This window comes from Eublepharis macularius, chromosome 3, assembly GCF_028583425.1.
Source record: "Eublepharis macularius isolate TG4126 chromosome 3, MPM_Emac_v1.0, whole genome shotgun sequence".
Lineage (NCBI taxonomy): Eukaryota > Metazoa > Chordata > Lepidosauria > Squamata > Eublepharidae > Eublepharis > Eublepharis macularius.
Genome location: NC_072792.1, coordinates 82,897,993 through 82,915,617, shown reverse-complemented (window position 1 = coordinate 82,915,617; position 17,625 = coordinate 82,897,993). Strand labels below are relative to the sequence as shown.

The 17,625-nt window shown below is 41.0% G+C and overlaps 1 protein-coding gene across 1 annotated transcript in view; it reads left to right on the top strand.

Annotated features, from left to right (window-relative positions):
• The window catches only part of LOC129326556 (cilia- and flagella-associated protein 47-like), a 286,389-nt gene that overhangs the window by 169,017 nt on the left and 99,747 nt on the right, over positions 1–17,625 (top strand). The window contains exon 13 of the mRNA XM_054974773.1: positions 9,976–10,077. Within this exon, the coding sequence (XP_054830748.1) occupies positions 9,976–10,077 (102 nt within the window). The remainder of the gene's footprint in view (positions 1–9,975; positions 10,078–17,625) is intronic.

Here is a 17,625-nt window from a genome sequence, read left to right as displayed (position 1 = left end):
GGGAATATAATTATAGAAATCTAAGCTACCATTGGGGTTATGATAAAATTAAAAATTATAGAGTATTAAATAATAGATGTTTTACTATGGATATATAAGATATATAAGATTAAGCTAACTAGATATTATGTACAATATATAGTTTAAGTAAAGAGTATATAATAGATATTTGAGTATAACAGTTACTTTATAGACTTAAAATAAGCTCAGAACAAGAAAAAGTAAAAGATGGGTGTGTAATAGAATATTAGAGTTTAAGTTAATATTAGAATCAGGAGGATTGTGGAAAGTAAAGAGTTTAGATAATCGGAAAGTAAAATGGATGTAATGTTATATTTTTAATATCTTGATTGCTAATATATATGATTATGCTGGCATTATTTTAGGTAGAATATATGGTTTACCTGAGGTATTTAAAGGGAAACCTGTACCATAGAGATATAGAGATATTTTTAGTAGAGATTTAATAAGCTTAGAGAAAAGAGTATTAAGTGTATGTTTAACAGGGTATATGAGATATTAAGTAATTAAGTAATAAAATAGACTAAGGGTTGGAAAACTGTTGGAAGTCAACTAAAAAGGGGGGAGGAAAGGGAGGGGGTTAGAAATAGACTTACAAGGGGGTAATGAATGTGCTGAATGATATTATAATCTAATCCAATTAAAAAAAAATTTTTTTTAAAGGATACCAGCCTAGCAGTATCATCCATTAAGGTACACTTGGTCACCATCTGCTCATACCATAATTCAATTAATGGGGATACAGTTTTTTTCCACAATTGTCCAAGAAATTTTTGAACAGGTAGTAAAATTTGTATTCTCCTGTGACTTCTCTTGTACCTCTATGGAGTTTATCACTAGTTCTATCTCGTTTAATGCAGAGGCCTTTTGAACTCTCAGTCTCTCACTTGTGAGTTTTCTATCCTGTCTTTTAAATCAGCATTTTTAGTAGCCATTACCTCTGCATGGAGACTGGGCAAGAGTAGAGATGGACATGAACAGAAAAAAACCCGAACATGATGTTCGTTTTTCGTTGCCATCCACGAACAGGGACTCACGAACACTTACGAGCATGACCTGTTCACGAACATGTTCATTGTTGGATGTTTGTGGGGGCCAGCAGGCTCTCCTCCAGCCATCATCCAAGTTTGCTGCAAGTACAGAGAGCACTTAGGAAAAACAATAACACCAATTATCACAAATTCATATATTTAAGGTGCTAAAGTGCTCAGTGCAAATAAATTATTCATTCATACGATGCTAGATCGTCCAGAAGGAGTTACAATGGTGGAATGTGATTGATTGTTACACTTTCCATAATTTGCCTATGAAGAAGCCTTTGGGGCGAAATGGGACTGGACTTCTTGCATCCCGGTGAACCCCGAAGACAACGTACATTACTTGGGAGAAGACTTCTACAACCTGGATACTACACACTTGTGAAACACCCCGGTTCTTTATTGGACTATTAAGTCTTACTTCCAAGCACTTTAGTCTATGCATTATCTGAAGGAATTTTGTGACTGTATACTATTGTTGATGTCTAAAGGCATTGTGTGACTTGTTACTACCGTTGATATATGGTATAAGATGATTTATATGAATGAATAATTTATTTGCACGAACAACCACAAAATGGCCCTGTTCATGAACATGTCCGTGGTTGGCTGTTCGTGAGGGCCAGCAGGCTCTCCTCCAGCCATCATCCAAGTTTGGTCAAGATCCCTACTGCACCACTTCCAGAAACCTGACCTGAGCAGGCACCAGGAAAGGTACCAATAATAAATAATAGCTTGGTCCCAGAGCCTGGCAGCAGCCCTGGAACTTGAAGGGGTAGATCCCTATCCCACCACACACAAAGAAAATTCAAGCTCCAATGCACTCTCTCTATCAGTGCTTTCTCTCCCTCTCCACTGTCTGCAAAGCCAGAGCTGGGAGCCCCCCTCCCCACTGGTCTTTGCTCCCTTGTAACAAATTTGGAGCTCCACACTTGAAAGGAAGACCTGCCTATCAAGCTAAATTGGGCTTAGATTGGGGTTTCCAAGGCAACAGCAGGAGTTCAGACAGAGTTCAGGCAATCCCTGCCTAAGTTGCCAAGGGAATTGATTGCAGGTACCAGACTGTCTGGCCTGACAAACAGCAATGAAGGAGGCTTGCAACGAGCACCTGTTTGTTTAGAATGGGGCCTCACGAACAGCTTGTTCTCTAACAGCAGATTGGGCTGTTCATGGCTTTTTTTGGTTCATATTGCTATTCGTGCACATCTCTAGTTAAGAGCACTTAGACTTAAAGTGGTTTCCACCTTCCACTTAGCACAGGATGTTGTATTGACTGTTTTTTCCCTACCCTAACTTCGGACGCAGAGAAACAACTTCACACTCCAGATGTAGGGAGAGCTTTGCTCTTTTATTTGGAACGCACCAAAGATTTCCAAAAATATAATAACTTGTTTGTTTATTTCTCTAGCCCTAACAAGGGCAAGGCAGTCTCCTTTCAAACCCTTTCAAGATGCGAAATCAAAAAGAGTCCAGTAGCACCTTTAAGACTAACCAATTTTATTGTAGCATAAGCTTTCGAGAATCACAGTTCTCTTCATCAGATGCATGGAGGGCCAACAGAAACTGGTCAAATATAGAGGAGGAGAGGGGAGGGGGGAGGAGAGGGGAGATGCAAACAACTCCTTTGATAGGAGTTTTACTATTCTCATCTCCATGGCTGGCCTGTGCAAGCGCTGTCTCATGTAGGACTGCACAGAAGACCACTCAATGAACATCAGTTACAGGTAAGTGACACCTTGATGGTATTAGAAATATCACTGGCCAGTTAATTCAATACACACTGCAATTAACAGCAAATTATTTTCACATCCAGTTGAATGCAATAATTAAAATATTCATGTTGAGCTGTAATTTTCATATTTCTTTTTTACCTGGACAATATTGTATCTTATTATAACATGAAGCATACATCAGTCTAGTCCTTGTCTTAAACAGTTGACATTCAGTAGAATTTATCTAATTTATGTTGTAAAAAAACCAGAATAATTATTTTTATTTTGTTTTAATGGATTCTCAGTTGCAGCAGGAATTCTCAGAAGAAAGAATTGCTAATAATCTCTCTAATAAAATAAGGTCCTGAGGTATAATTTTTTCAAATGTGCTGTTCTTTTGAAAATATACTGTAGAACTTAGACAGTTTTGTGGGAACAGTACCTCAAAAGCAGTGCACTGTGAAATGATTAAAGAAGGATGTGTCTTTGTACAGTGCCTTGTACACATGGACTAATATTGTGACATGAGTTAGGTCACACAGATTCACAGTTCCCATTGAGTTGGAGAATGCATATATTCATCTCTTACTTATGTTGCTCTGTACAGCAATCTGCCAGACAATTTGACAGTGCAAATGAAAACATCATTTGATTCTTGACAGACAATTTTTCCACTCTCACAGTTTTTTACATGTGTCACTCACCATTCTAGTACAAAGTTGCTGAAATTTTCCATTATGCTCTTTCTAGCAGTCACTGTAAATGTCAGCTCTACTAATTATGTACCTATCTGGTGACTCTGTAATCACCTTTCCAGTCCCCGATTTCAGATAAGAGGTGATCAGAAATCTCTTTTCTAAGTTAAAATTCAAACTATCATACTGCCTCTGAATCATCTGACCTACCTCACCAACCAATCTTTGGAGTTCTTTGAGAAAGTGAATGAGCATGTAGATAAGGGTGACACAGTTAACATTATTTACTTGGACTTTCAAAGGGTTTTTGACAAGGTTCCGCTCCAAAGAGTCCTGAATAAGCATAATAGTAATGGGATAAGATGACAGGTCTTCTTATGAATTAAAAATTAGTTAAATGGCTGGAAGAAAATAGTAGGAATAATGGGACAGTTCTTGCAATGCAAGAAAGCAGTGGGGGCCCACAACGATCGATATTGAATCCTGTGCTATTTAATTTGTTCATAAATGATCTGTAATTGGGAGTGAACAGAAAAGTGGCCAAGTTTACAAACAATGCGAAACTATTCAGGATGATGAAAACCCAAGCCGACTATGAAGTGCTCCTGGATGATCTCCACAAATTGGGTGAGTGGGCAACAATGTGGCAAATGAAGTTAGTGTAGGCAAGTGTAAAGTGATACAAATTAGAATTAAAAACCCCAACATCAGGAATATGCTAATGGGGTCTGAACTTGATGAGACTGAGAGAGAAAAAGACTTTGGAGTTGAGGTGGATAGCTCAATAAAAATGTCAACTCCACCATGTCAATCTCCAAAAAGACACTGGAGAGCTGGAAAAAGTACAGAAGAAGGCAACCAAGATAATTAGGGGGTTAGAACACCTTTCCTACGAAGAAAGAGTCTAGAAAAGTGTTTGTTTATTTTATTTATTTACGTCATTTATAGTCCGCCTTTCTCACTGAGACTCAACGCGGATTACACAGTGTGAGGTTAATACAATCAGTATCAAGTAAGTACATTTCAATACAATACCATAAGGTAAACATATACAAGTTTAAAGACATAGCATTAGCAAGGAACCAAGACATAGTAGAGATACTGAAGCAAAACATAATCAGTTCTAAGACTAACATTAGACAGTATTTAAAGCAGCAGATAATATTGTCATGTTAAAATGTACCCATTCGTCCATGCCAGTATTAAGTGCATGATCCAGAGATGCTTTAGTGTTGTATTTTGCCTTATGTAGTAAAGCATCCAGAGATGCTTTAGTGTTGTACCTTGTCTTATGTAGTAACTGATAAGAACATTCCTTAGCTGGCAGTAACCACTTCTACTTTCTCAGCCTCACAGCTGCGGACAATCTGTTCTTTTGAGATTGTTGAGACTGGCCTTGGATGTTGCATTATCCAGTGTCCTGTCTGCTTAGTGTGGGAACTCCAGAAATGTTTCCCAAACTGTTTCTGTACTTGTGATCTAAGGGGGAGGAGGTTGGGTGATTATGTTGTCTTGCAATAGCCTGAAGCGTTATTCCTTTCAATGAGAAGTTAACAGGCAACTGCTTTTTACTTCATGTACTCCTATGGACCTGTGTATGTGTACAAGCTTGCATTCCTGAATAAAGATCATTTAGCTAAGGACATGTGTCATGCTGAAGTGATCCAGGGATCTACCTGCCACAACCTGACATCCATAGTCTGACAAATATATGAGGCAAAAATGGTGATGAAGTCTATGATCCCCAACTTGTTAGTGAAGCACCTGAGACCCCATCCCTACAATGCAGCCCTCCCATTTGAGTAAAAAGCCTTTTTAAATAGTTCGGTTTTGCATCATTTACAGAGATAAGATTGCACCCTGCGGAACCCCACAAGATAGTTCCCATTCTGGAGATAGCTGATCTCCGATAGCAACCCTTTGAGTCCGTTCCATGAGAAACGATTTAAACCAGTCCAGGGCACATCCTTTGATATCCACTTCTGTTTCTAAATGCCTCAACAGGATGGCATGGTCTACTGTATCAAAGGCTGCAGACAGATCCAATAGAAGCAGTAAAGAGGCATGGCCCTTGTCCATATTCAGAGGGAGATCATCCACTAATGCTACTAGTGCTGTCTCTGTCCCATGCCCTGGTCTGAAGCCTGATTGGAAAGGGTCCAGAGTGTTAGAGTTATCCAAGAAAGTCTGGAGTTGGTTGGCTACCGCTCTCTCAACCACTTTGCCCAGAAAGGGCAGATTAGAGACTGGGTGATAATTGGCCACATCATTTTTGTCTAGGGATGGTTTTTTAAGTAGTGGACGGATAACTGCCTGTTTGAGCTGTCGGGGAAAGCTGCCCTGAGTTAGTGATTGATTTACAATAGACCTTAGTGACTCACTTATGTGGTCCTTACTTGAGGTTAACAGCCAGGATGGGCAAGGATCAAGCGCACCAGTAGTGGTTTTCATAGACATCAAGATCTTGTTAAGATCTGTCATTGTGATTCGTTCAAAGCAGTCCAAATTTAAGCTGCTTGATGTATTTGGCATTTCTTCTATCTCGCTTGCATTGCAGCTAGCATCTAGATCTGAGCGTACTTGTGTTATTTTATCAGCAAAAAACTTAGCAAAGGCCTCGCAGTTAATTGTTTGTTCTTGGGACTGTGAAGGTTCAGATTTAGGGGTTAGGAGGCGTCTGGATATCTTAAACAATTGGGATGGTCGTGAACTAGCCGAGGCAATAGTTGCCAAAAAATAACGTTTCTTTGCCACTTTCATTTCTGCTTCATAGGTCCTCCAGTGGGTTCTGTAGCATATTCTATCTGCTTCTGTGTGAATTTTTCTCCAGCATCTTTCTAAACGTCTTCCAACCCTCTTTAAGTCAGCCAGTTCCATGATGAACCTTGGGGCTGGTGTCCGTCCCAAGGGCCGGAGTGGCCGATAAGGAGCAATGGTGTCAATGGCTTCAAGGAGCTTTCCGTTCCACATTCCTACAGCAGTCACCACAGGGCATGTGTCTGGGATTTTAAAGGCCTCCAAGGCATTTTGGAATCTAGAAGGGTCCATGAGTCTTAGTGGGCAAATCATTTTAACTGGACCCCCAATTTTGTGGGGAGTTGGGGCTATATTAACTTTTGCCTTCAGCAGATGATGCTCTGACCATGGTTCTGGCTGAATCTCCAATGCTGAAACAAGGTTTTCTCTTAAAGGCTCAGTTCAAAATATTAAGTCTAAGGTGTGGCCTCTTTCATGAGTAGGGCCTGTCACAATTTGCGAGAGACCTAGGGTTGCCAGGGAAGCTATAAATTCCTAAACCGGGCCTGACTTTGAACACTCAGCATGGATGTTGAAGTCCCCCAGAACAATAAGTCTAGGTGTCTCCAGCACCATGTCTGCTAGCAGCTCTGCCAACTCAGAAAGAGTGCTTATGGGGGAGCTAGGTTGTCTATACACAAGAAGGATACCCAATCTATCTTTAATTCCTAGAGACAGGAACAAGCAGTCAATACTAGCTATAGCTTGTACTGGAGATCTACGGAAGTTGAAGGATTCATGAAGAATAATAGCAACCCCTCCTCCTCGGCTACTATAGCGAGGTTGGTGTAGGACCACATAGCCAGGAGGAGTTAGTTGGGACAGACACACCTTGTCATTTTCCTGCAGCCATGTGTCTGTTAGGCAAGCCACATCAATTTTCTCTTCCTGCAACATCCCCACAAGGATGCAACCTTGTTCCTAACAAATCTGGTATTGCATAGGATTAGTGTAGTGGGCGGGGGGGGGGGGGGGTAGAAGCGGCCCCATTGTCAGCAGGTGGGATACTAGAGAGGTTGAAAAGCAGCAAGTATTACTGCTCAATGCAGGGCGCCTTTCATAAGTCCTGCTCCCATATCTACCAGCTCCCAACTGCGCCCAAATAGTAAATTTGCCTGACATTTTCTACCACGCAAATAAGTAGTATGTAAGAAGCTCAGGATTGTACCCTACAACCATATATTACAATATTAAACATACTGCTGGCCTCAATTCAGTCTACAGTCAAGGGCTACAGTCTTCAAGTATTTACACAAGCAGTGTTGATTGGTTCTTGCAATCGTCTCAAGCAATTTCTTCTTATCCTCTCTTGTCTTCCAACTCATTTAGCTGATGGCTGCACTCCCTGGGCTAAGGGCGATGGCTTGCACCTCCTGCACTGAGCCCCAGTTAAATAGCCAGTGGTACCTGTGAGAGAGAAGGCGGGGTGGGCAATAAGGCCTGCATCACCAAATGGCCCCCAGCTGCAGATCAAAGGGAAGCTCCAAGAGCTCCTTGTGAGCAAGCATCCATCCATCTAGCCCTCAAAAACAGTCTCCTCATAAGTAGGAAGTAAGTAAGTAGAAACTGAAGAGGCTAAAAAAGAGACATGACAGAGATTTATAAAATTATGCACAGGGTGGACAGAGAGAACTTCTCCCTCTCCCGTAATACTAGAACTCAAGGGCATCCAAGGAAGCTGATGGGCAAGAGATTCAGGGCAGAGCTGGAACACAGTATTAAAGTTTTGGGGCGGAGTTTCAGGAAGGAAGCCTGCAGTACCCGCAAGCTCCCTCCCCGGAAAGGCACATGCTCTCCCAAGGCAGATTTCCCAGGCAATTTGCGGGTCCCACCAAGCTTTTAACACTCTTGTGATCCAGTACTGATATAACAGAAACCATGGTACTGAAAGGGGGCTGGTTTAGCCTGACTGCTTAGATTTAAGTCAGGGGCGCCTGCCAAGTATTTTTAGAAAATGGGTGGGGACACATGAGGCATTTACCCAGCAAAGACTTCTGAATGGCAATTGGAAGTTTGATCAGCAGAGAAGATTTTTAAAAACATTGTTTTGTCAGCACAAGGATCTTCACTGTGTGACTGAAGGAAGCTGCAACAGCCATTTTGTGGCTGGGTGTTCCTCCTGCAGCAGCTATTTTATGGCAGCCACTTTTTGGCTGTGTCTACCATGCTGTGTCGAAATTCCACAGGTGTCCACAGGCTCAGAAAAATTGGGGATTCCAGATTTAAGTAATTGTGTTTCCAGCGGCCAGTAAGATAGCTTGGAATGCAGGAGAACCAACTCCTGTGATAGCTTTGCCAGCAACATCATTAATATTATTTAAAGTGTTTTATTTAATTAAATCTTAATATTATTTTTTACTGGTATACATAAAATATTGTTTAAAAATAGTATGATTGATAACTAGATGTTTTACTGTAAGTAGGTATTTTGCAGAACATTTGATAATTCAAGCAACTTTTTACTTTTGAACTGTCTGGACAGATGGCATCTGTGGTTTCAATAGTCACTTCAGAATTGAAATTCTGATCCTAATTTATAAGATCAACACTAATTCTGAGAATTATATGCCAGTTCTGAAACTAGCATACTTCATCAGGAAAAACTAGTAACTACTTTGAGATGTGGATTTTAAAAACTATGTCTTATTTCAGCACTAATTTTCAGAGCAATCACAATACTGAGAGTCTCTCTACACAAGACATCTTACACAGGACGCTCAAGTGATTTACTTTCTGTGTGGTCTTGTATTCAAGTGTACTCTGTCTCCCTAGCAGTACATGTGTATCCACAATGGGAGAACAAGTGTAAGATCTTTCACTTGAGCGTCCCTATGTAAGATGTTGTGTGTAGAGAGACTCTTGCAGTGGAATCCTAAGCAGAGTTACTCAGTCTAAACCCATTGACTTCACTGGACTCAGACTGGAGTAAATCTCCTTAGGATTGCATTGTTAGATTTTAGTGAATTCATAGCTACTTGCTGTTTCAGTCAACAAAATATTTCCTGATAAGCATTTAAATTGGCAGAAATTTCAAGGCATCATCAGAATACGTGTTACTTTCCATTTGCTTGTCATCTGAGCAAAATAATCTTACTGTATTTTCTCACTGTTGCAAAACAAAACTTTCATTTCTGATATATAATTGTTCCATAGTCATGTGAGATTATAAATTTTATTCCTTTTATGTGTCATCTTGCCTTGGAGTACAGTGAGCATCCCACTAAATCCAAAATCTAGTGATTTGAGGTATCAGGATTTGTATGACATATCTCCAGAAGTTTCTGTTAAGAATGCAGCAAGGAATTATATTGAATGATGAGGTACTGGGAATAAATGTTTATTACTTTGTATAAAATCTCCTTGTACTACAGACATTACTTTTAGAGTCTGAATCCATTTATTAATAGTAAAAAATGTTTTAACTCAACATTTTACCCAGTTTTTGGTTTGGAAAAAATGTTAATTCCAGAGAATTTTAATAGGATTCCATGAATATATATAGTCATTTTTGGCTTGCAAAGGGCAGTGATTAAAATTCAGAGAGACCTTAAAAAAACTGTCATCTCCTATTTCAAAGTATACTTTGAAGAGCATTCACAAGTTCTTACATGAAAACAGTCCTTTGATCACATTTCAACCTCTTGTGAATTCCTTTCCTTGATTATGACACTAACGTGTAAGAGAATTTTCTTTTTATTCTTTTTTTCTCATTAGATCAGGACTCGAAGCATGTCATACATCCTCCCAGTGAATCTGTTCTCCACCATTCATTCAATAAGGAGTCTGTTTTCTGGCTACCTCTCAAACAAACAGAAGGTACATGGTTGCATAGTTTTTATAGTGTATTTTTACAAGCCAATATGTAAAATCTTTGAAAATACCATTTAAAAAGACTATACAAATATAAGCATTTTATTCTGTATATATTTCACTTGTGGAATTTCTGTTTGTTTAACAGAGATCTCAAGACAGATCACACAAACTGTTAGATAGAAATGTTCTTTGGGAAGTGTGGATCAAGAGCTGACTCTCAGTTGATTGCAGAGATTCGCTGAAGGCTGGGTTCTTCTGATCTCCCAGCCTGGAAAGTTTCCTGCATTCCAATCTTGCTGAAATCCAGAGATTTTAACTGTTGTAGACTTTTAGTCAAAGAGCCTTAATCAGACTAAAGGAAATCTAGCAAAGTGGGGGTGGGGATCAGAAGCCTAGCTAATCCTCCTTGTCTTCTCCCCACTGCACATTGTCTGCAACTGAAGCTGTAAGATTCAGGTAGGAAGATAAGAAGGGCCATCTTTTTCTCTCTACCTGAAACTGACAACTTGGGCTGAGGAAGACAGGAATGACTGTTCCTCTCCTCTGCAGCCCAAGCTGACAGCTTAGATGGGGGAGAAGAAATCCACTTTTCCCATCCAACTCAGATTTTGGGCTGTGGCAGAGATTCTGTCCTCTGTATCCCAAGGCCTTAGTTTGGAGTGGGGGGTGGGAGAAGCAGACCACCACCTCCTTCCCCCAGCTGTCTCTTTAGGCTGCAGAGAATAGATGTTCCTGTTCTCCTGGAGCCCAAGCTCTCAGTTCCATTTTGTCAGTTTCAGGTGGTGGATGGTGGTGGTGGCTTCTTTCATCTCTAATCAAAGCTGACTGTGTGGGCTGCAGAGAACAGGAGGGATCTGATGTCCCTTGAGTGAGGGGGAGGGAATCTGCTCCTCCCCTTGCTCCTCCCTCCCCAAATACTTGAGAATGTGGGTTGCAGAAAATGTGAGCAGATCATTTCTTCTTCTCTGCAGCCATTTTGTCAATTTCTGGAAGAGAGTGAAAAAAGCTCTTCTTTCCATTGTGTCTCAGAGGTTCCTTTTATGTTCCACCCAAGTTCAGCCGAGAGCACCAACTCATTCTTGCATCAGCACTATTGTATTGGAACAGATAATATGTTTTCCTTGTGAAACTTAGATGAATGTTCTTTTATTAGCTCAGTTAACACATCCAATATATGCATATGTAATGTTTGTAGTTATGTATGAGGGAGGAGGGGTTGTTTAGCCTGTCCCAGTTGCGTTTCCATTGGGCTATTCAATGATACTTCAGCATAGGCCAGGCAGATGGGAAAGTGGTGTCGCTGTAGTCTATAATGACTCTGTCCACTTATCATGGTGCTGCATCCAGAACATTAGTAGTTCTTAGGCTGTTTACCTCATGTTGGGACTGAGAGACAGGATTGGGGTTTTGTTAGAGTACCATCCCCCCTGCTGCTTTATAGTCTCCCTACCTAAGCTGACAGAAATGGTTTCAGGGATCATGTTGAGGACCCTTAGGCTGGTTGTCTTGGGAGACTTGAACATTTATGCCAATGCTGTCTTGTCAGAATTTCATGAGAAACAAGAGTCTGCCTCAGGTAATAACTGGTTCTATATATTGTGCAAGTCATATCTTGATCCGGTATTTTGTTCTGGGTGGGAGAAATGTGATCCAAGGGTAGAGGAATTGACAATGGTTCCTTTGTCATGAACACATCACTGTTTGCTTGGGTTTAGACTTACATGGATGCCCAGACCCTACAGGGATCTATTAAAGTTATCTGTTCCAGGAGCCTGATGAATCCCAATGGCTTTCTGATGGCTCTAAGAGATTTTCCTGTTGATATGGTTGGTGCTCCTGTCAGTGTCCTGGTTGACCTCTGGAATGAAGAAATGACTGGACAGGTTGACACAATCGCTCTCAGGTGCCCTGTATCTAGCATTAGAGCCCAAGTAGCCTCTTGATTTACTGAGGGGCAGTGGACGATGGGGAAAAAAGGACATGGCTAAGGCAACAGTGGAAGAACATTGCGAACCCCACAAACCAAAGGCCATCGGGCTCAGCAGGAGTCTCTCAACACCACCTTCTGAAACCTACCCTGTAGATAACACTGGAACCACCACAAAACAGTGCCTCCCAATTCTAGTCCAGAAAGGTGGTGTAGAAGGATACCATGATCAACAGTATCGAAAGCTGCTCAAAGGTACAAAAGAATCAATAGAGTTACACTCCCTATGTCCATTTCCCAGCTCAGGTCATCCATGAAGGTGATCAAGGCTGTTTCAGTTTATAACCAGTTCTAAAACTGGACTGGAAAGGATCTAAACTATTTGCCTCATCCAGGAAAGTTTGAAGTTGTCTAGCTACCACCCGTTCAATCACATTTCTCAGGAATAGAAAATTTTAGATTGGTTGACAGTTAAAGATCTCCTCACTCCAGATTAGGCTTCCTTAGAAATGAACACACTACAGCCTGTTTCAAGGGTTGGGCAACCATCCCCTCTATCTAGAAAGCATTATCCACCTCTTGGACCCAGTCAACCAGCCCATCCCCCTGCAGACTTAAGAAGCTAGGAAAGGCAAGGGTCATACATGCAGGTGGTAGGCCTCAAACATCTAAGGATCCTGTCCACATCCTCAGACTAAATAAACTGAAAAGTATCTCAAACAACTGCACAGGTCGGCACCATCTGACCCTGTTTCTCTTAATCTAGAGTCCAAGTCTGAATGGATGTAAGAGATTTATCTGCAAAACACTGAGCAAAACTGCCATATTGATCCACCTCCTTCTGCAGGCTAGATCCCAACAGGCCTCTGACCACCTGGAAGAGCTTTGTTGGTCTAGACTGTGCAGATATAATGGTGGTTTTTTCCTTTGCCACCATCAGTGCTATAGGATACACTTTAAAAAGAGCTTTTGCCTGTCTTACTAGATTTTTCCCAAATGTTTTGTCTTATCCTCTAGGCTCTTTAACAACTAAATGAAACTACTGGGTGAGGTTATCAGAAGATTTGGGCTGGGTTGTCACCAATATATGGAAGATTCGGCTCTATCTCATGCTGACAAATGATCCTAGAGACTCTAAACCCTGAAACAGAGTTTGGAGGCTGTGTTGGAATGTGTGTGAGCCATTAAATTGAAGCTTAATCAGAGCAAGATGGGAGCATTAATGGTGAGCAGAAGATCTTACCCAGCATTTAAGGTGTCACCTGTTTTGGATGGGGTTACACTTCCTTTGTAGGAACAGGTCTGTAGCTTGGGGGTGTTCTTGGTTGGAAAAGTAGCTGCTGTGGCCAGGAGTGCCTTTTACCAGTTTCACCTTGTTAGCTAGCTGCAGCCTTTCCTGGGCAAAAAAAAATGTGAGCACTGTGGTGCATGCTGTGGTTAAATCTAGATTAGATTACTGAAGTGCACTCTACATGGGTGTGCCCTTGAGAAATGTTTGAAAACTTTAATCGGTGCAGAATTCTGCAGTCAGGATGTTTACCATATCACCCTAGTTTTGGCCCATTTATACTGGTTCCCTATTTGTTTGGGGGCACAATTGAAGGTTCTGGTGTTGACTTTTAAAATCCTATATGATTTGGGACCAACATACCTGAAGAATTGCCTACTCCCTTATGCTCCTATCTCATCCCTGTGGTCATCTTCAGAGCCCTGCTTTGTGTGCCCTTGCCTTCCAAAATTAGGCAGGTGGCAACCCAGGAGAGGGCCTTCTTTGTTGTGGCTCCAAAATTCTGGAAGTCTCTCCCCAGGGAAACTTGTCTGTCCTCTTCTGTTGCCATCTTCTGCCAATGGGTGAAGACTTAGTTGTTTGGTTTGGCTTTCTCTCACTGATCCCTCCTTCATTTTAGTTATTTGAAATGTTTTAATTGGTTTTAATTGTAATGATGTGTTGCTGTTACTGTTTTGGATGGTTTTAATAATTTTAAAATGTGATTTTATTATGTATGTTTTTGTTAGCCGCCTATTGACCCTTATGAGGACAGAAATGTAGTGTATACATCTTGCTAAATAAAAATAAATCAATCAATGAGTGAATGCTGGAGGGGAGTGTTAATGGAGATCACATTAACTGTAGCCTAAGGTGGTTTTACCACCAACAGTTCTGTTTGCAAAAAAAGCTCCTGGTCTGTTCAGTCAAGTGGCAGATTAGCCAGATTCCGCATCTGCAAATCAGCTGCACAGATAAATTGAGTGTTCACTCAAATATTAACCAATAAAAACTTGAACTGTAAACACCCCGTTAGTTAGAATACATATAACTAATTTGAATTTAAAAATTAAGAGCAGTTGGTAATATTCATAGAAAGCTGGATATGGCCTGTCTGGCTTAATGGCCCTGAGATCTGAGAGCTTGGAATCCTTTGGTCACCGTCCACCAGAGCATCTGCAAAAAGAAAGAAATATAAAACTTTGAGAATCATCAAAGTGAAAGTTACTTACCCGTTGGACTTTTCTCCTGGAGCCATCTTTCTCACACCTCTGAGTTTGTTTCTAGGGATGCTCAGGGGATGCTGTGTTATTTGAGAACTGCGTTGTCGTATCTTTGTAACATTTATTATATTTATTACATGCATTAATATTTTGATTCTAGCACTGATGAACACTTTAAATTAATACTTGGTCACTTTAAATTTAAAAATTTATTTAAAAACCTGTATAAACTGTTATAATTGTGCATTTCTCCTGGTAAGGTGGTTTCCTTCTCACTGTTTCGATCTGAGAGAGCTGACAAAGTAGGAGATGTTTATCACTTAGTAGAATTATCCCAGATCTTGTTGCTGAGGATTGTTGCACAAAAGTGCCTCCCCTTTGCCCCTCCAATTCGCTGAGCAAAAGAGACGAGACAGACAAGGGCTGATGTAAAAAAAGTATATTTGCAAATATAGGGCACAGGCTTCAAGATGAGCTCAGAATGTACCCCCAGAACAAAGGAGCACATGTTACTTTTAAGGGCTTGTGACATCATTTTGGAGAAACGAAAGTCACATTCGAAATAAGGCACCTGATCTCTTTTACACCTTTAGATTGTACTATTGTCCACCTTTCAGTCTCGCGACAACATCATTTGCCATCCTATCCTGGTCTCCATAGTAGCATCTCCCTTCATTCCACAACTGGTTACTTTTCTACACAAACTCTCTTCTCCAAAAGGGGGAGGGGGGTGGAACTTATAATTCTCCCTTTGTCTCTGGCTTTGCCTTTTCAGATGCCCTCAGGAATGTCCAGTTATCTATCCAAGGCTAGACATTCTCTCTTTCCATGTACAGCTAGGGAGAAAGGGGGGGTGGCCAAAGAGCAGAGACCAGTTACTTTAAAACATAAAGAATCCATTTTATGCTTCTTGCTAGCTTAATATTATGGCTATATGATTAATCCATAGTCTTTACTAATATAAATTTGCTAATCCCACAAATCCCCCCTGTGTTTCTCTTGAATATTACAACAAGGGAAACATCTAACATTACTAAGACATTTAACATATGTGTATATAAAAGAATCATGGATATATAAAGAATACAGGCATGAAGTAACTATTTCTTTTCAGCATCTGTATAGTAGCGAGCAAGCTCTATAGTTAAAGTAGCTGTGGTTGCTCTAGAACGCATACAAGCGGTACTGATTCAGCATACTTTGGGAATACAGTAAATACAGAAACAGCAACTACAGCCTATACCTAGAATTAATGCTACGATGAGCAACACTTGGTAGACCCAGGTCCCTATGGATGGGAGCCATGAGGTCAACCAGCTCCAAGGGTCTGAAATCCCTTCATAGTTATGTGACATCATGTCTTGTAGCTGATGTAGATGATCTTCTATGGTTTTATTAAGATCATGATATGTTACCTTGCATCCTCCCTTGATTGTCTGGCAAAATCCTCCATTCTTAGCCAGTAGGTAATCTAAAGCTAGCCTGTGTGTTTCAGCTTGTAGCTCTCTAGCAATCTGTGCAGTTGCATTGATGCTTTTCTCTAACCTACATGTTAACCCCAAAATACTCTTACGGTTTTCTTGTGCGAGTACTCCAGGATATGCACCTAGAGTCAAGAGGCCAGTTATGGAACCGCCTCCATCTCTAGCTGCATCAGAATAAGACAATTCCTTCCCAATTATTACATCATCAGAACAGGTGGGTCCCATAAAACCAACTAGCTGCCCCAAATCTCCTTTCTGTGGTTCTCTCTTGATTCTACGATGAGAGGTAGTTGAGGAGATTTTGCTAGCTTGGATCACTTGGACTGGTAGGGTAAGATATCCCACCCCTACACATTGAAACTTTCCTGGGTGATAATTAGTCGCCCATTTATCAAAGAAGAACCATAAATTGGGATCTTTAAGAGTCCATCCTGAACATATGGAACCAGTGCCTTTCCAGGTGCTATTTAGCAATGGGAAGGAAGGATACAAATCTGAAAGAGTGCTATTCTGAACATTAGAGAACCTGTTGTTCTCTGTATAATTTCTGACTGAACCTGCTGACCATAGCCAGAATTTATCATTGCATCCAGTATAATTTCCTAACTTGGAGAACCGGTTGGCATTCTTAGTATACCCTGGAAAGTGAGTATTCCAGCTCCCACTGTGTGAACAGCAAAAACATAAACCTGAAGTAAAGCGGGTATATTTAAACCAACGGGTCTTAATGGTACCATTTGCTTGACTCGGGTTAGTAAACAGTGTTGTTTGTTTGTTGATATCTTGCAGAGCCCCAACAATTAATTCAGGAACATTAATTAAGGAGGGTAGAAAAGAGAACGATGCTACTGATATCGGAGTTTCATAGTAAAGGGTAGCTTCATTCCCATGTACTTGGAACATGTGTAAAGCATGTGCTACCCAAGCATTAGGGTGAGGAAGGTAAGTCACAGATCCTGCTCCTGCAGAGCAGCTTATAGGATAACATACCAACTTAATCAAAAACACAACCTTTAAGATGGGGGAGGTAATATTCTTTGTAAGGCGCCATAGAGGAGGTAATGGGCCTGTCAGTTATTGCTTATAAAATCACTACCTTTGAACTAGTTGATAACTCCCCCCTGTTGAAACTAATGGTGTTGGCCTGTTGAGGTGCTAATCAGTTATGAAGTTCCTCCAAGGACACCCCACTTATTTATAATTGAATACAGCCTTACACAAGTATGCTCACACACCCACTGCTGCTGCAGTATGTGTTTGTCATTAGGATGATGTCTAAGAGGCTGAAAGAAAAGATGGTTAATCAAATCTGCTATCTCTTCACGACTAAGTGCGTTCTGCTTAGTCAGCAGCCACCGATGTTCTCTGCTGACTTTATAGCGAAGCCATCTGTCCATTCGGGCTCAGGTTCTCAGGCTCAGTTTTTTCTAAACAGGAATTTCAGTCCTTCTCCTGCTATGACTTCCCACTCTTTAGATGGCTGTCTTGCTGTGACTCTGGTCTGCTCTTCGTCTTCTTCTCCTTTCTGCGCTGCTAGGCCTTTGGCTGACCCGCCGCCATCTGCTTCCTTGTTCTCTGCTTCCGTCTGTGCTGCTAGGCCTTTGGCTGACCCGCCGTCATTTGCTTCCTCGTTCTCCACAGAGGGCGTTG